The 15,676-nt window shown below is 38.7% G+C and overlaps 1 protein-coding gene across 3 annotated transcripts in view; it reads right to left on the bottom strand.

Moving 5' to 3' along the window:
• Positions 1–1,093: 1,093 nt before the first annotated feature.
• Positions 1,094–15,676, bottom strand: part of LOC127451755 (casein kinase I-like) — a 40,793-nt gene continuing 26,210 nt past the window's right edge. For 2 of the 3 annotated variants that reach the window (XM_051716679.1, XM_051716680.1), the window contains 5 exons: positions 14,308–14,478; positions 14,071–14,219; positions 13,536–13,707; positions 11,009–11,121; positions 1,094–3,112 (listed from right to left, as the gene is read on the bottom strand). In XM_051716679.1, coding sequence (XP_051572639.1) covers positions 3,062–3,112; positions 11,009–11,121; positions 13,536–13,707; positions 14,071–14,219; positions 14,308–14,478 — 656 coding nt within the window. In that variant the 3' untranslated portion in view covers positions 1,094–3,061. Of the gene's footprint in view, positions 3,113–9,076; positions 9,147–11,008; positions 11,122–13,535; positions 13,708–14,070; positions 14,220–14,307; positions 14,479–15,676 lie in introns of all 3 variants that reach the window. The other variant, XM_051716681.1, reaches the window with a different exon arrangement.

Consider the following 15,676-nt stretch of genomic DNA (forward strand, 5'->3'; position numbering starts at 1 on the left):
ACCTACTCTTGCTAAAGTGTTCGAGTAGCACCATCTATGCTTACTTTGGTAAACAGCAACAGTCAACAGGGGCGTAGATTCTTGGGACGGGAGGTTATACATATATATATATATTTTGTGGTGAAGTATATGTAGTAGAAAATAAGTACTTTCTATATTGCATAATTTAAAGTGAGAATTTGAAAATAAATTCTACATTTGTCCTCAATTCAAACGTAAAAAAATTAATGCTCTTGCTTATAAGGAAATATTATTCATGATTGTTATATTTACAATGCATCATGTATGAATTCTAAAGGAGTTATTTTCACAAGTTAATAAGTAAATTTTACTTAACTTTTCAAAGCTGGTGTTCCCAGCAGGCTTGAATAATTAATAAGCTTGCATTTGATTTGTTGCAAAAGCTGATTTATGCCAATTTTTGCTGATTTTGTTACATTTGGCAACTTTTTGTTTTGTGAAGTCTGAAGTTCATTTTCTATTCGAAAAGACCGGTTCATGATAAAATAAAAAAAATGTAAAAAAAATGTATGCACCAACTGTTCAGGTCTGCGTGCGCAGCTCTGGATCTCATTTCTATCGCCATTAAAGCAAGGTGATGTTGTCTTATAGACTACAAAGATTTCATTAAGGTGATGGTACATGATCAAGTACATAAAAAATAAAAAAAAGCATAGAAATGCCAGTACACATTTAAAAGCATGGATTAATTCAGTGCTACATTGCTTGAGTAAAATGTACAAACAAAAAGCAAGTAGAATTTACTTTTTTTTTTTAAAGTATTGCAAATCAAACTCTAATTGAGAAGTTCTAATTAAAGCCACCAATAATTGTGTGTAGCATTTTCTTAAAAATAAGGTCTGTGAAATTTACTAGCAATTTCTGCATGTAAACTGTTTCCTAGGTTATTATTATTAAGTAAACCCCCCTCCAAATTTTTCTGTCAGCCACACATACATTAGAAAACGATGTTAGGAAACTGATAACAGTTTTCCAACAAAAATTGATTTGTGTGGATGTGGCCTAAAAAGAATGAGATGTTTAGGGTACCGAAATACCAAGGTGTACAGAAAAAAAGAGAAACAAGTAAGACTTACAAGTACTTATTAATTTATTTACACATTTTAAAATACACAAATACAGTGGCAATACAAATGAGAAATAAAATCTCCCAGGGGAGGAAGATATCCATAATTCCACCCGATACAGCACAGTGTGATGCTTGTGTGATGCAGAAGGACTGGCCAAGGAGTCATGTGTAGAATGAACCAGAAAATGAAAAAGAGAAATCCATAATCGGTCAATCCCAGACAAGAGTGTTCTTGTGCCTACATTAAAACAAACAACAGTACTGGAGCAAGCGTTTCCGTGAGACCACCAGTGAAGAGAAAAGAATACTAACTGAGCAAATCTAGAACGGTACAAAGTCCCTCTCACCTCTCTAATCACTAGCCTTTTCCCATACTCACAATACACACACACAGACAGTGGCTATGAAAAATTGTACTTTGCCATCACTAGAAACATCCTATATACATGACAACAGAATTTCACCACTCACCCCCCCCACATGACTACAGAAAAAGCCTACGCTCTACTATGCAGAATGATATGGAAAGACAGGTTGCCATCCACTTCCTCCTTGACTTACAGCACCAGTAAGTCGAGGAACCTTACTTCTGAAACAAGGGAAAAATAGTAAGTAAAACTCTGTAAATAAAGATTGAAAAAGAAAAACTTGCATCTCAATTTCTAAAATTGTCAGTCAAAAAGAAAAAAATCAATCTGGCATGGCTTCAATGATGGCTGGTGTAATTTGAAATGAGACAAGCTGGGCTTGGGACATCCATTTCTGAATCCAAACGCACATTTAACAAACAACGTGCCAGTCTCTCTCAATATACAGTATGTCGAAGTCTCTCAGGTTGGAACAAGATTTTTTATGTTCATACCCTCGGTTTAGAAAGATGTGGACACTGTCCAACAGTCTTAATCCAGCCATGTATGCACCCCTTTGTTGTAAAAGTACTAACATAACTTTGGGGGGGGGTGTTGGTTAAAAGAAACAGAGCAACATTAATAACATCAACTTCTCTACAATACAGGCATTTCACAGCTTTCAAGAAACAAATGAAAAGCTTAAGGGAATGCAATAAAATCAATGAGCAAGTTGATAAAGTGAGACAGGTTGTTTGGTGCAACAAACTAAAAAATAATAATATTCTCATCTTAAAATGTGTAATGGTACAAAGGTGGTATTGTGGTGGCATTTACAAACCTTTGTTTTGCTCTATGTTTCTTAGCCTGGCCTTTCACATAATAAACTATAAAAAGACATAAAAAGGACATAGCCTTCATCCTGCCACATGAACTGACAGGCTTTCAAATCCATTTAATTCTGCATGTCGTTTTCAGTAAGCTTTTAAATGCTGTTAAACAAAAAAAAAACAAAAAAAAGAGAAAAAGATTCACCTGCAAACGACTGAAGCCAGTGTGAAATCAATTTAATCTGTTGTACACAAACAAAAGGCCAATTAAAAAGGTTAATGGTAAGCAAAATGTCAATGGCTATCAGGACAGCTGCATTCCAAGCTGTGTCAAAGTGATTTTTTTGCAAAAGGAGAAGGTAAGCCGGAGTATCAGAGCAGTTGTACGTGGCTTCAGCCAAAACGCTCCGTTTGTGAAAAGGCCCCTGGACGGTAGGTGGTGTATTGAGTCAAAGGCAGCGATGGCCAAAGAATCACAACCCCCTTCCCAACGCCAGTGATCTTCTGGCAGAAAGCGATGTTAACAAGCACCATTTATGTGCCTAGGTGTCTTAAGTTGTGTGCATGTGTAGGTGTGAACATGTTTGAGTGTGATGCGCCAAAACAAAAAAACTGTCCATTTCTTGAGTTTGCGTAACTCTCAAGAGTATTTAATTGCATCGAGAGGAAGGAAATATAGTTTCTTTTTAGATTTGATTTTCTGAGGTTGATTTCACATGGATAGAGGCTGCTGGAGAAGTACTAGTGCAGATCAGGGCCGTAGGTTGGTCTGCTCTTGAGGCGTGCGTAGGGTCTCATCGAGGTACGGCAGACTGCAGGCCACTTGGGGTGACACGAGAAAGAGCCTGGGATGGAGGAAGAGAGCCAGACAAACCAGTTAGTTTTAGATGGAAACAATACTAGACAAACCAAACTGAGATTGTCACTGTTCACAACTTCCTAGGAGCAACTTACACAGACTTCTTCTACATTGCAATTTTGGAATGGCTACATTCACACAGTCAATGTTTGGGAATCACAACAGGCGTGACTCTCAAATTGTCCTGCACATACTACAGCCTAAAGCAGACTGAATAGTGTCTGTATGGACAAGTTACAAAGTCTATTCCTTTCTATAGCTCACAAGTAATGCCGGTAACCATATCTATAAGTTTTTTCGAAACCATTCGGCATTTCAGGACACTCCCACTGGAGAATAGCATGAGCCTCCCGTCAGATCTGTGGTCAAAAACTCTCTGGCTCCATTTTTGTCCTTGTATTACCATCTCCACCCAAACATTTGCTCTACAACCACACAATACCCCTTATTCAGGTTATTTTACAAATAAGAGGTTGAAAAATAGCACTAACATTAGTGATAGTCTGCAAAAAACAAAACATGAAGCATACACCTGTCTTAGATTTGATGTCACATGTATGTGATTGATGTGATAGAAGACTAGTTGTCGACTGTGGTTCCGTTCGTAAAGCGCTCACAAACAAACTCACTCTCAAAATCAGTTGTGACTCGGGGTCTGGGTAGCTCAGCGTGTATTGACGCTGACTACCCACCCCTGAAGTTGCGAGTTCTAATCCAGGACGTGCTGTGTGACCCCAGCCAGGTCTCCAAAGCAACCAAATTGGCCCGTTTGCTAGGGAGGGTGGAGTCACATGGGGTAAACTCCTCGTGGTCACAATTAGGGGTTCTTGCTATCAATGGGGCACGTGGTAAGTTGTGCGTGGATCATGGAGAATAGCATGAGCCTCCCGTGCTGTGAGTCTCCGTGGTGTCACGCACAGCAAGCTACGTGATAAGATGCGCGTACTGATTTTCTCAGAAGTGGAGGCAACTGAGACTTGTCCTCCGCCACCCGGATTGAGGTAACCGCACCACCACGAGGACCTACTAAGTAGTGGGAATTGGGCATTCCAAATTGGGAGAAAAGGGGATTAAAAAAATAAAATAAAAAATAATACAAAGAAATCAGTTGTGACTCCAGTAAATTTAAGGTAGTCACTTATAGAATGCAGTTGTAACTTGCTTTTATAATCAAACTGTATGAACAGAACAGTATTTAGCACTGCAAATAGGGTTGACCACTGATAGAGCAACAGTGCCGGACCACTTTTTGGTTCCAGAAGTTTTTTTTCCATAAATTTTTTTAAATAGCAATTTCATTAAAAAATTCTAAGCCATGAACCAAAAAGTGAATTACAACATTACTGATTTGAAGCAGATAAGTATTTGAAAATAAGACAAAAAGACAAAAGGTACAAGACTGTGTACTCAATGTCTATAATGAGGGAATGAACTACAATCCCATGAAACATTGCAAATGATGTAATCAAATTAAAAAACAATATAAAAATATTGATTTAAAGTTCACACGTCATGGAAGTGGGTGGTCGCTGCAGAGCTCTTCTGGCATGCTTTGTTTGCCGTGACTATTGGTGGATTGTTTCCCTTCAGTTGTGTAGCTCTTCACCAGAAATTCCGCTATTAAACACGATTTCTTAAAAATTAACTTTAAATAATGCAGACTGATGGCTTCAATAGAAGCATCTACCATTGATTAACAACCTCATAACTTGCAGTAGGTCTGTCTTTAAAGCTTTACTAGCTATCGTTAAAATTCTATTTGTCTATGGAGAAAAAGAATGGAATTTTTACTTCCCTAACCATACTGCTGCACTCTATACTGCTGCTGTGTCAACATAGCCATTGTTCAGTAAATTGTCAATTGTCCCAATTCCCAACAAGTAATCTCAGTTTGACAGTGTCATAGCATGTTTTATTTTCTTTGAAAGAATTGTTAATATTTTATTCTATTATTCATATTACAAATGGTCCTGGGGCCATTTTTAGAGCTCCCCCAATTGCCTGCCACAACAGGGAGGCATGTGGCAGGAGAGGGAGGGAAACATCCAGGGGCACAAGGTTTATAACATTGGGTATTTTTGTTTCCACACTGGAACACAAATGGCTGACTATTTCAAGAGAGGGGGAGGGGCAACATCTAATTGTGTCTTGTACCTTCAGATGCATAATAAAATCTGGAGGTGATTAATTACAAGGTGGGGATCCATTTTTCATGTTCCCTTGTCAAAGACAAGGCAGTGCAGGGGGCCCATGAGGACTAAGGGGCAGTAAATTCAGCCAATCACATTACAGCTCCTCTCAAAAGGATAGGGGTGAAACCATCTCTGATGTTACAGAGAGAACAAAAGAGTATTCAGTAAATCTGAGACAGTTTACAGTAGCACTGCTTGAAAGATTACACTACATACCAGTGGAGACATGAACATAAATGAGATTTAACAAAGCATCAAATTGCATTCAGGACACAAACAATAATAAAGGCAGCAGTTTTCTGTAAATTGATATCTTAAGTAGCAGTTTACACTTTAAAAAATTAAAAGTAAAAAGGCTATTAAAGGAATAATTCACCTAAAATTAAAATTCTGTCATTAATTTACTCACTCTCATGTTGTGTTGTATGACTGACTTCAGATTTAACATATGCAGTATGTTAAATCTCAGTTGCCATGCAAACAATAAATGTATATGGTGACTTAAGACATTCTGTCTAACATCTCCTTTTGTGTTCCACAGAAGAAAGTCATATGGGTTTGGAATAACATGAGGGTAACTAAATTACAGAATTTTACATTTTGGGTAAGTGTAAAGCTGCCTTGATAAGTGGGTGCAGGAGCAAGTGCGGGTGATCACATTGCATGCCAGAGAGCTAGCAGGCCAAAACCAAACGCCAGGGGTTAAGAGTGTGACACTACCACATTCTAGAGTGTACAAAAACATACTCACAGTCAGAGGGCGCTGCACAGCACACAATACACAGCGCTCTACTGCACGGCAGCAACACATCTGTATGTAGAGGTCTTTTCAGCTTCCAGTACTGATTTTGTATCAGCTCTCTAAACACTAAGATAATCCTGATAAACTATTGTTTAAAGGGATAGTTTATCCAAAATCAAAAGTTCTGTCACTTACGCACTCTCATGTTGTTCAAAACCTGTACGACTTTCTTCAGTGGAACACAAAAGGAGATGTTAGGCAGAATGATTGCATTAGTCACCATTCACTTTCATTGTATGGCAAAAAATATGTAATGAAAGTAGATGGGGACTGAAGCTAATATTCTGCCTCACATTTAATTTTGTGTTACATAGATAAAAGGTATGTCATATAAATTTTGAACAACCCAGGTGAGTAAATCATACCAAATGTTCCTTTTTGGGTGAACTATCCCTTTAATTATTAGGTTCTCAACATTAATCCATGAGTACATGTTGTCAATTGTGTGTTTGGAGCAAAAAGGCTGCTAGTAGTTGCTCGAGTATTATGGGATGATGGTGGCAGATGGTTTAGTGGGCATATGCCCATATACAGTGCATCCGGAAAGTATTCACCGCGCTTCACTTTCTCCACATTTTATGTTACAGCCTTATTCCAAAATGGATTCAATTCATTATTTTCCTCAAAATTCTACAAACGATATCCCATAATGACAATGTGAAATAAGTTTGTTTGAAATCTTTGCAAATTTATAAAAAATAAAATAAAATAAAATAAAAAAAATAATCACATGTACATAAGTATTCACAGCCTTTGCCATGACACTCAAAATTGAGCTCAGGTGCATCCTGTTTCCACTGATCGTCCTTGAGATGTTTCTACAACTTGATTGGAGTACACCTGTGGTAAATTCAGTTGATTGGACATGATTTGGAAAGGCACACACTTGTCTATATAAGGTCCCACAGTAAACAGTGCATGTCAGAGCACAAACCAAGCTATGAAGTCCAAGGAATTGTCTCTAGACCTCCGAGACAGGATTGTATTGAGGCACAGATCTGGGGAAGGGTACAGAAAAATTTCTGCAGCATTGAAGGTCCCAATGAGCACAGTGGCCTCCATCATCCATAAATGGAAGAAGTTTGGAACCACCAGGACTCTTCCTAGAGCTGGCCGCACTGGCCAAACTGAGCGATCGGAGGAGAAGGGCCTAAGTCAGGGAGGTGACCAAGAACCCGATGGTCACTCTGACAGAGCTCCAGCGTTTCTCTGTGGAGAGAGGAGAAACTTCCAGAAGAACAACCATCTCTGCAGCACTCCACCAATCAGGCCTGTATGGTAGAGTGGCCAGACGGAAGCCACTCCTCAGTAAAAGGCACATGACAGCCCGCCTGGAGTTTGCCAAAAGGCACCTGAAGGACTCTCAGACCATGAGAAACAAAATTCTCTGGTCTGATGAAACAAAGATTGAACTTTTTGGCCTGAATGGCAAGCGTCATGTCTGGAGGAAACCAGGCACCGCTCATCACCCGGCCAATACCATCCCTACAGTGAAGCATGGTGGTGGCAGCATCATGCTGTGGGGATGTTTTTCAGCGGCAGGAACTGGGAGACAAGTCAGGATCGAGGGAAAAGTTGAATGCAGCAATGTACAGAGACATCCTTGATGAAAACCTGCTACAGAGCGCTCTGAACCTCAGACTGGGGCGAAGGTTCATCTTCCAACAGGACAACGACCCCAAGCACACAGCCAAGATAGCAAAGGAGTGGCTACGGGATAACTCTGTGAATGTCCTTGAGTTGCCCAGCCAGAGCCCAGACCTGAACCCAATTGAACATCTCTGGAGAGATCTGAAAATGGCTGTGCACTGACGCTCCCCATCCAACCTGATGGAGCTTGAGAGGTCCTGCAAAGAAGAATGGGAGAAACTGCCCAAAAATAGGTGTGCCAAGCTTGTAGCATCATACTCAAAAAGACTTGAGGCTGTAATTGGTGCCAAAGGTGCTTCAACAAAGTATTGAGCAAAGGCTGTGAATACTTATGTACATGTAATTTTTTTTCGTTTTTCAAACAAACTTCTTTTACATTGTCATTATGGGGTATTGTTTGTAGAATTCTGAGGAAAATAATGAATTGAATCCATTTTGGAATAAGGCTGTTACATAACAAAATGTGGAAAAAGTGAAGCACTGTGAATACTTTCCGGATGCACTGTATTTTTACATGCATTAGATATTTTCATGGCAGACAAAACATACGGTGCTTTCTGTAATTTTGTTGATCACACTAATCAGTGAATTAATGTCAAATTTAAGCACTGAGATATTAAGATATGTAAGCGTACACACTTAGTTTTCATGTCGATATGACATTTGGTCAGCACCAAGGGACATTTAAATGGCTAAGGGGAAATATAATATTCCAAATGCATCCTCTGGCCCATTATGGGTTGAAATTATGCTGTGAACACTGTTTTATCCTGCAGGGAAACATTTCTGGACCATTTGAGACAGATGCTTTAGCACTTTTTGTTAAAAAAAAAAAAAAAAAAAAAAGAAAAAAGAAAAGAAAAGAAAAAGCTACACCAACACTTCAGATTCAGTTAAAATGGCTCAGAGGATAACAGTACTGTTCATCTGTGAGCAACAAATCACATCGTCTGTTTATTGTTTTTTTTTTAGGGATTAAAAATACCATCTGAGACATTAAAGTGTGGAGTGAGGTCATAAACTGTTAACCAGGATGAGACCAGAATCAAATATGCAAGTATGCCAGCTATATAAGCTGGTGGTTTCAGTATTTGAATAACACCATGACATCCGAGCACTTTGTCTGAATTAGAGCCAGAAATAAAGTAGTCTCTCTTCATTCCGTGTGGTTGAGCCTCACGTGAGTGATGTGCTGCGTAACAGCCGTACAGCAGTGATGTGGGACAGGGAGTCTATTACTGAGTGCAGGGAGGTGGAGGTAGTCCAGAAAAGAAAAAGAAAAGCATTGTACCAAACTGTCACTCACCCAATGCTGAACAATCACATCAGAACATGGCGAGCATCTACTTGCCGTGGTGATCAAAAGGAATGCTATTCTGAGGTGGGTGTGAAGGTTGGCGGAGGGGGAAACAAATATATTTGCAAAGAAATCAACAATGTGGTCATCACCTCAAAATGTGAAACTGTATAAAAGGTGTTATTGTTACAGTAAGATAGCAAATATTCAAATCATACAGAATTATGACTGTGGACAGTATTTCAGGAATGTACACGTTTTGAACTATGCATAAAATATTCTAAATACATGGCAGCAGTAACACAATGTGCCCTGCAATATCCTTGAAAACCTTAAAACTCATTAAATATAAACTATAAACACTTTAAAAAGCACAAATAAAGACACTTCTCGTCTCTTACAAATAACAATCTAGCCATTCACTTAAGTCTTCTGCATTTTTTCATACTTCAGAGTCTTTCCAATCAATGCAGAAGAATGGCTACACAGCATTAGGGATGGACATTTTGGTCATTTTGTCTGCTCAAGTACTCGAAGTAATTACTGTTGGGGGGTGTACATGTCCATGTACATTATATGTCAGACATAAGTCTTTGGCTGCTGCATTGCATCTCGTTGTTCCAGTGTCTCTACTATTCATTAATATAGGCTGCTATAATGTAATTTGTTATAAAAAAAGCACAAAAGTTGGCATAATCAGAATATATTGCATTATATTTTGTCATTATGTGAAAACTTACTAGCCAGCACAATAAAAGAATGCTCAGAAAGCAAGTCTCTCTGCTCTTCCTTCAGGTTACAGTAATTATCTAAATAAGCACGCACCACTGTTTCATCATAGTTAGCTGAAACGTGCATTTGCAAACCGCAGTTGGCTTGACTGGAGACGCAATAACCATCGCGTTTTTTATACGCCGTGTTAAGTTGAAAATAGTTTTGAAGACCATGCATTCTTTTCCATTCAGCTGCTGTTTGAAAGGAAGAATTCGCCTGTTGTGTGTGCACGCTTCTCCAGAGTGTTAAGCGCTTTCTCTGCCACGGACAAAACATGTGCAGTGTACTGTGTTGGAGTTATTGCTGTGATGATTTATGCTGTTTTCCATTCAACTCGGAATTTTCAACTTCATACTGGGAAAAGTGCAATGAAATGGCACTTTAAGTCAGACTTCCAAATTGGAAACTTCAACTTCAATTTCGCAGAGATGCAGGTTTGTGACGTCATGCAAGCATGTCAGCCCCCAGGGAGTCAATGATAAACATTCACTTTTATTCCACAATACCCATTAATGAGTCAAAGTTCCTATTTAACATGATAATAAAACTTTAGCAAACATTTGCAGAGACAGGTGTTCAAAAATCTGTAAATTACACTCTTGATTATCGTAAACCTGTAGAACAAACGTTAGCATTGCAGCGTCGTATATCAGCTTGGTTGATATGAGACGTCTTTTTTTGACAAAGGCAGTGCTAAAAATCACAAAGTAATTAATCTCAGAATTTAAAATAAGGCCCCTCTTTGACACGTTTGTGTATAGTTGTCACTGAATTTCAAATTCTGAATACTCGAGTACTCTTGCCCATCCCGACACAGCATACAGTGTAGCCTTAAAAACGCCTTGATGCAGTGTGCTTTGTAAGCTACGATACAGGCTTCATAACAGGCCAGGCCATGGCAGACACAAGCTCCATCTGAGCACACTTACATGGCTATCACTCCCTATCATCTTTTCCTTTGTCGCTCTTCTGGATAGTGATTGAGAACAGCAAGTCTGTTTATGAAGCTCTTCTAACCAAAGTCCCATTTGTGGTCGAAATGGACAGGAAATAAAGACAAAGGGCCATTTAAGAGCAGTGGAGCCAAGGCCAGACACTGACACCACTGCCAAACACACAGGCAACCTTGGGCAAAAATGCTGGTTTCGTCTTAGGAAAAGTTGGTACCTGTGACGTGGACATGCGTGAGGTGTCCTGTCGGCCAGTTAGATCAGAGGAGGAAATGTTGACGGGGGCTCCGCGGTGCAATCTCATGCTGACCTTCCTATCTCGCTCTATTCCTAAAGAAAAAAAAAAAAAAAGACAAAGGGAAGACAAGCGGTCACTGCGAGTACAGAAAATGGAAAAAGTTTGGCCACTGACACTCAACCAAAACAAAATATGCTTCTGTTTTCCAAAGTGGAACTTCTGCACCACAACGTAATTACACCAAACTAGAAAAACTGCATTACATTGAACTCAGGGCTCCACAGAGAATACAGCGCTGTGAAGAAGTATATGCCCCATCCTGATTTCTTCTGTTTGTGTATATCTCATAATAAATTGTTTAAAAAATATTCAAACAAAACCTAACATAAAACAAAGGCAATCTGAGTAAACGCAAAATACAGTTTTTAAATGATAATGTTATTTATTGAAGCAAAAAAGTTATCCAATACCAACTGGGCTTGTGTGAAAAAGTATTTGCCCCCTTAGTTACCAAATCTATGAAACTGCATTCATAATGAAAGACTGATCTCCAGTTATCGGGAGCGGCTGGTTGCAGTTGTTGCTGCTGCTAAAGGTGGCACAACCCGCTATTAAGTTTAAGGGTGCAGTTAGTTTTGCATATGGGTGATAAAGGTGTTGGATACATTTTTTCCTTCAATTAAAAAATATATATTTTTGAAAACTGTATTTTGTGTTTACTCAGGTTGCCTTTGAGAACCTGATGTTTTACTCATGTTATATATCATTTGAAGATCTAAAATAATTTAGTATGAAAAATACACAAAAAAATAAGATATCAGGAATTTTTCACATCACTTTAAAGGCCTGTTCACATCAAACCTGTTTTTTCGGTACGAATGTTCATTCCGAATGAGCTTTTGTACGGTAAATATGGATTTCGATGGCGCTATTCATACAGAGTCCAACAAATCGTCCTCTGACAATTCTGAAGTTTTTTTTTACGGAGACCGTTCCAATTGTTTTTTCTTCGGACTGCGATGAAAACTGACAGACCACTGAGATAAGAGATTTTTGTCAGTTGCTGCAGCTGCTCAATCTAGCTTGTTGGTGGCGCTAATCAACTGGCAAACACAGGCATTGGACGTGCAGCTGATACACACTCAAAAATGATATACATAAAAATAGCTGCAGTTCATGAACCCTTGGTACTGCAAACATAAACCCATTCTGTTTTTGAAAATCTGCTTATGGTGTTTTGTTTTAATGTGCATTATTTAATATGTATATCACTGTGCCTGTCGTATTCTCATAGCATTAAAAATAGCAGCGAGGTTCAGCAATTCATTTGGATTGAGCTCTTAGTAAAATCCCATAAAAAGATATTTTTTTTACAAAAGATTAGATTTAGACAAATGAACTGCAGAACCACACTGCTATTTTTTTGCAAGGATAATATAACAAAGTATTGCAATAATTTAAAGAAAAGGCAGTACGACAATATTGTCTCTTATATTATTTTTAATATATGCATACTATTTTATAATAAACTTATTCTTAATGTACAATATTCCACATGTATTTATATGACTGTATCTTGTGTTATTTTATCCAGGCATTATAAAAAGTGAAAGTTGGGTTCTGGAGTCCGTTTGGGAGATACTCGTAGATAAATACAATGTGCAAATATAAATAGGACATATTTATGCAACAGTGCTCTTTACTCGCATTAAAAAACACATATTATATACTCCTCAACATGCATCAACACCATGGAAAGGACATATTGAAACAGTTATGCTGAATTAGGTAAATAAATGCTTTAACGGCATTCATTAGGCTATATTAATCTCTAACAGCTGAAGGTGCGGGGAGGAGACTGGTATACATGTTTAGATCATCAACAGTGCTGTCTACTGAACAGGGGTGAAATTGTTTTTTATTTCATGTTTATACGGACTCTGTGAATAGACCTTCCATCAGAGGTTCGTCTCGCAAAATCATCACTGATTTGGTGTGAACAGGCCTGAAGTGTTATTTGATTAAAAGACACTGTAATGCTAACTGAAGTTTAAAAGGCCCTTGGAAAATGTGACATATGGTGGGTTTATGAGTCTGTTTACAGCCATACTTTTCACGCCCAGTTTCTTAGTGCCAACGAGACTAATGCAGGGTCAATAATGTGACTGGTATTGAGACAAAGATAAAATGTCTTGTATGTGTAAACATCCACTCACACGTCAGAAAATTTCAGTCAATTGTGGATGTCTAACAAGCTTCCTGTTAAGGGAAAGAGTTTGCAACCCTTTAACCACTTCCTCTCAGCTCAGAAAAACAATATATCACTGCCTTGATGTGAAGCAGTGAAGAGAGAGAAAAGCCTTGTGTACTGCACAAACAAACAGAAAAATGTCCTCATATGCTTGAGCCTCAAATATGCTGGCTTATTTTCCTGTAGTTCAAAAAAGAAGGCAGAAAAAACAAACAAGTGCCAGTAGAGCAGCACTGATGTGCTGAATATCTTCACCTGTGTGCGAGGTTGGCGTGAGGGGTGTGGGCGGTGCTACTTCTTGTGTTCCTCTGGGTCTACCTGAGCCAGAAGGCATCATGCCACGGGCAGTGGGATTCCGCCCATGCCGCAATCTTTCCTCCCGATCCCTCAGCTCTCTCTCTGGATCTTCTGCTGCTCTGTTTGCACCCTAAAAACCACAACACACCATGAATGTAGCAGTTAATCTTTAAAGGGATATCTAAATTAATCCTGAAAATTTTGTCATCATTTACTCACTCTCAGGTCATTCCAAAGCCATATGACTAACTTTCTTGTGTGGAAAACAAAAGGCAGAATGTTAGGGACTGATGGACACAGTCACTATCACTTCCAATGCATCTTTATTCCATACAATGAAAGTGAATGGTGACTGAAGCAGTCAGTCCTTAACATCTCATTTTATGCTCCATGGAAGAACGATCGTCATACAGGTTTGGAAAGTCGTGAGTCAAACAAACAACAGATTAACAAATACAGCGACTATGCAAAGTCGACTATGCAAAATACTCACGAATTTGAGCATATTCCAGTCAAAAACGTAGTCGTATGAAAAGCCTTGCCGGTGGAAAAGGTTCCTAAAGAGCTGTCTCAGGTAAGAGTAGTCGGGCTTGTCGTCAAAGCGAAGGGAGCGGCAAAAGTTGAGGTATGTGGCAAACTCAGCTGAAATGGAGACCATTATGTAAACCTATTATTAACAGCTCTTTACGATCCCACTGAAAAAGCAATGATAACTTTGGCAGTGGCTTACATGGGTATCCTTTGCACAGGACTTCAATGGGAGTGGACATTTTCTTTTCACTGATGCGCTCATACTTCTGTCTCTTTGTGGCCGCCTTCAGACCCTGCCATGGCAGAGAGCCCAGGTTGAAGTACATGAGCACATAGCCAAGAGACTCCAAGTCATCTCTTCTGGACTGCTCTGTGAGAGAAAGTACCAAAGATAATAAAAGTCAGCATGATGCCTATATTATTCTTAGGACATCCAGTATGTCCTATCTTGTATCATATACATGTGTCTGGCTTATATCATAAATGTTAGGAGTGGGCGGTATGACTAAAATCTTGTATCATGGTGCAAGTACTTTTACATAATGATAACAGTATATATCACAATATAGTCATTTCAGTTTGAAATTCAACCCCAAAATGTTATTATTATCATTGTAGTAATGTATTTTTTATTTTATTTTTTTGGACAACCTTAGTGACCTTTACGATATGATTATTTAAAACAAAAGGATCATAAGCCTGGATTTAGTACAAAAACAGCTTCAGTATGAATGTGAATTCTTAGAAGGATGGGCCATGTTTGAAGCCGTTGTAAAACAGCCGAAAACAAACATTTAAAAACATTTGTCTTAAGGTATTTATATCTTCAGTTTTATTGTGTCAATAGGAAATATAAATTTTAGACTCCCAAACATTTCTTTTTCAAATAGAATAGAAGAACAGGGAGCCCTGCAACAGATGGCATGGCCTCCACAGAACCCCCCACTGAACAATCGAGTCAGTCTGGGATTACATGAAGAGACAAGTAATTGAGACAGCCTAAATAAATAGAAGAACTGTGGCAAATTCTCCAAGATGTTTGGAACATGTTGGAACATCTGCAAACAACCAAGAAAAACTGTGTCTAGTTGTACTAAGAGAATTGGCGCTGTTTTGGAGGCAAAGGTGGTCACACCAAATATCGATTTAGCTTTGTTTACTGGACTTTGTATGACGTTGATTGATAAATTAAAACTATTTATGGCATTATTTTTGAAGACATCCGCACTATGCAACATTTTTCACAAGTGCCTAAAATATTTGCAAAGTACTGTACATGCAAAGCATCAAACTAAATCACTCCCATTAAACTCATCGAAGTAGTCTACACAGGAAGTGCCTATCTGCGACACAGTTTGGAGACTAGGCTATAGTTTTCTGCTTGATGTCAGATTTTTTTAAAATTGTGCCATGGATACACCACGGTATAAAGAGAATGGCAGAATATCTACTGGTTGATATTTCTACCGAAGCTCGGTATATACGGTTATACTGCCCAGCCCAAATTAATGTTAGTGTGATGATTGTAAGACTTATGATGGGGCAGCTGTTTTAACACACAGGAGGTT

Source organism: Myxocyprinus asiaticus, chromosome 14, assembly GCF_019703515.2.
Source record: "Myxocyprinus asiaticus isolate MX2 ecotype Aquarium Trade chromosome 14, UBuf_Myxa_2, whole genome shotgun sequence".
NCBI classification, from domain to species: Eukaryota; Metazoa; Chordata; class Actinopteri; order Cypriniformes; family Catostomidae; genus Myxocyprinus; species Myxocyprinus asiaticus.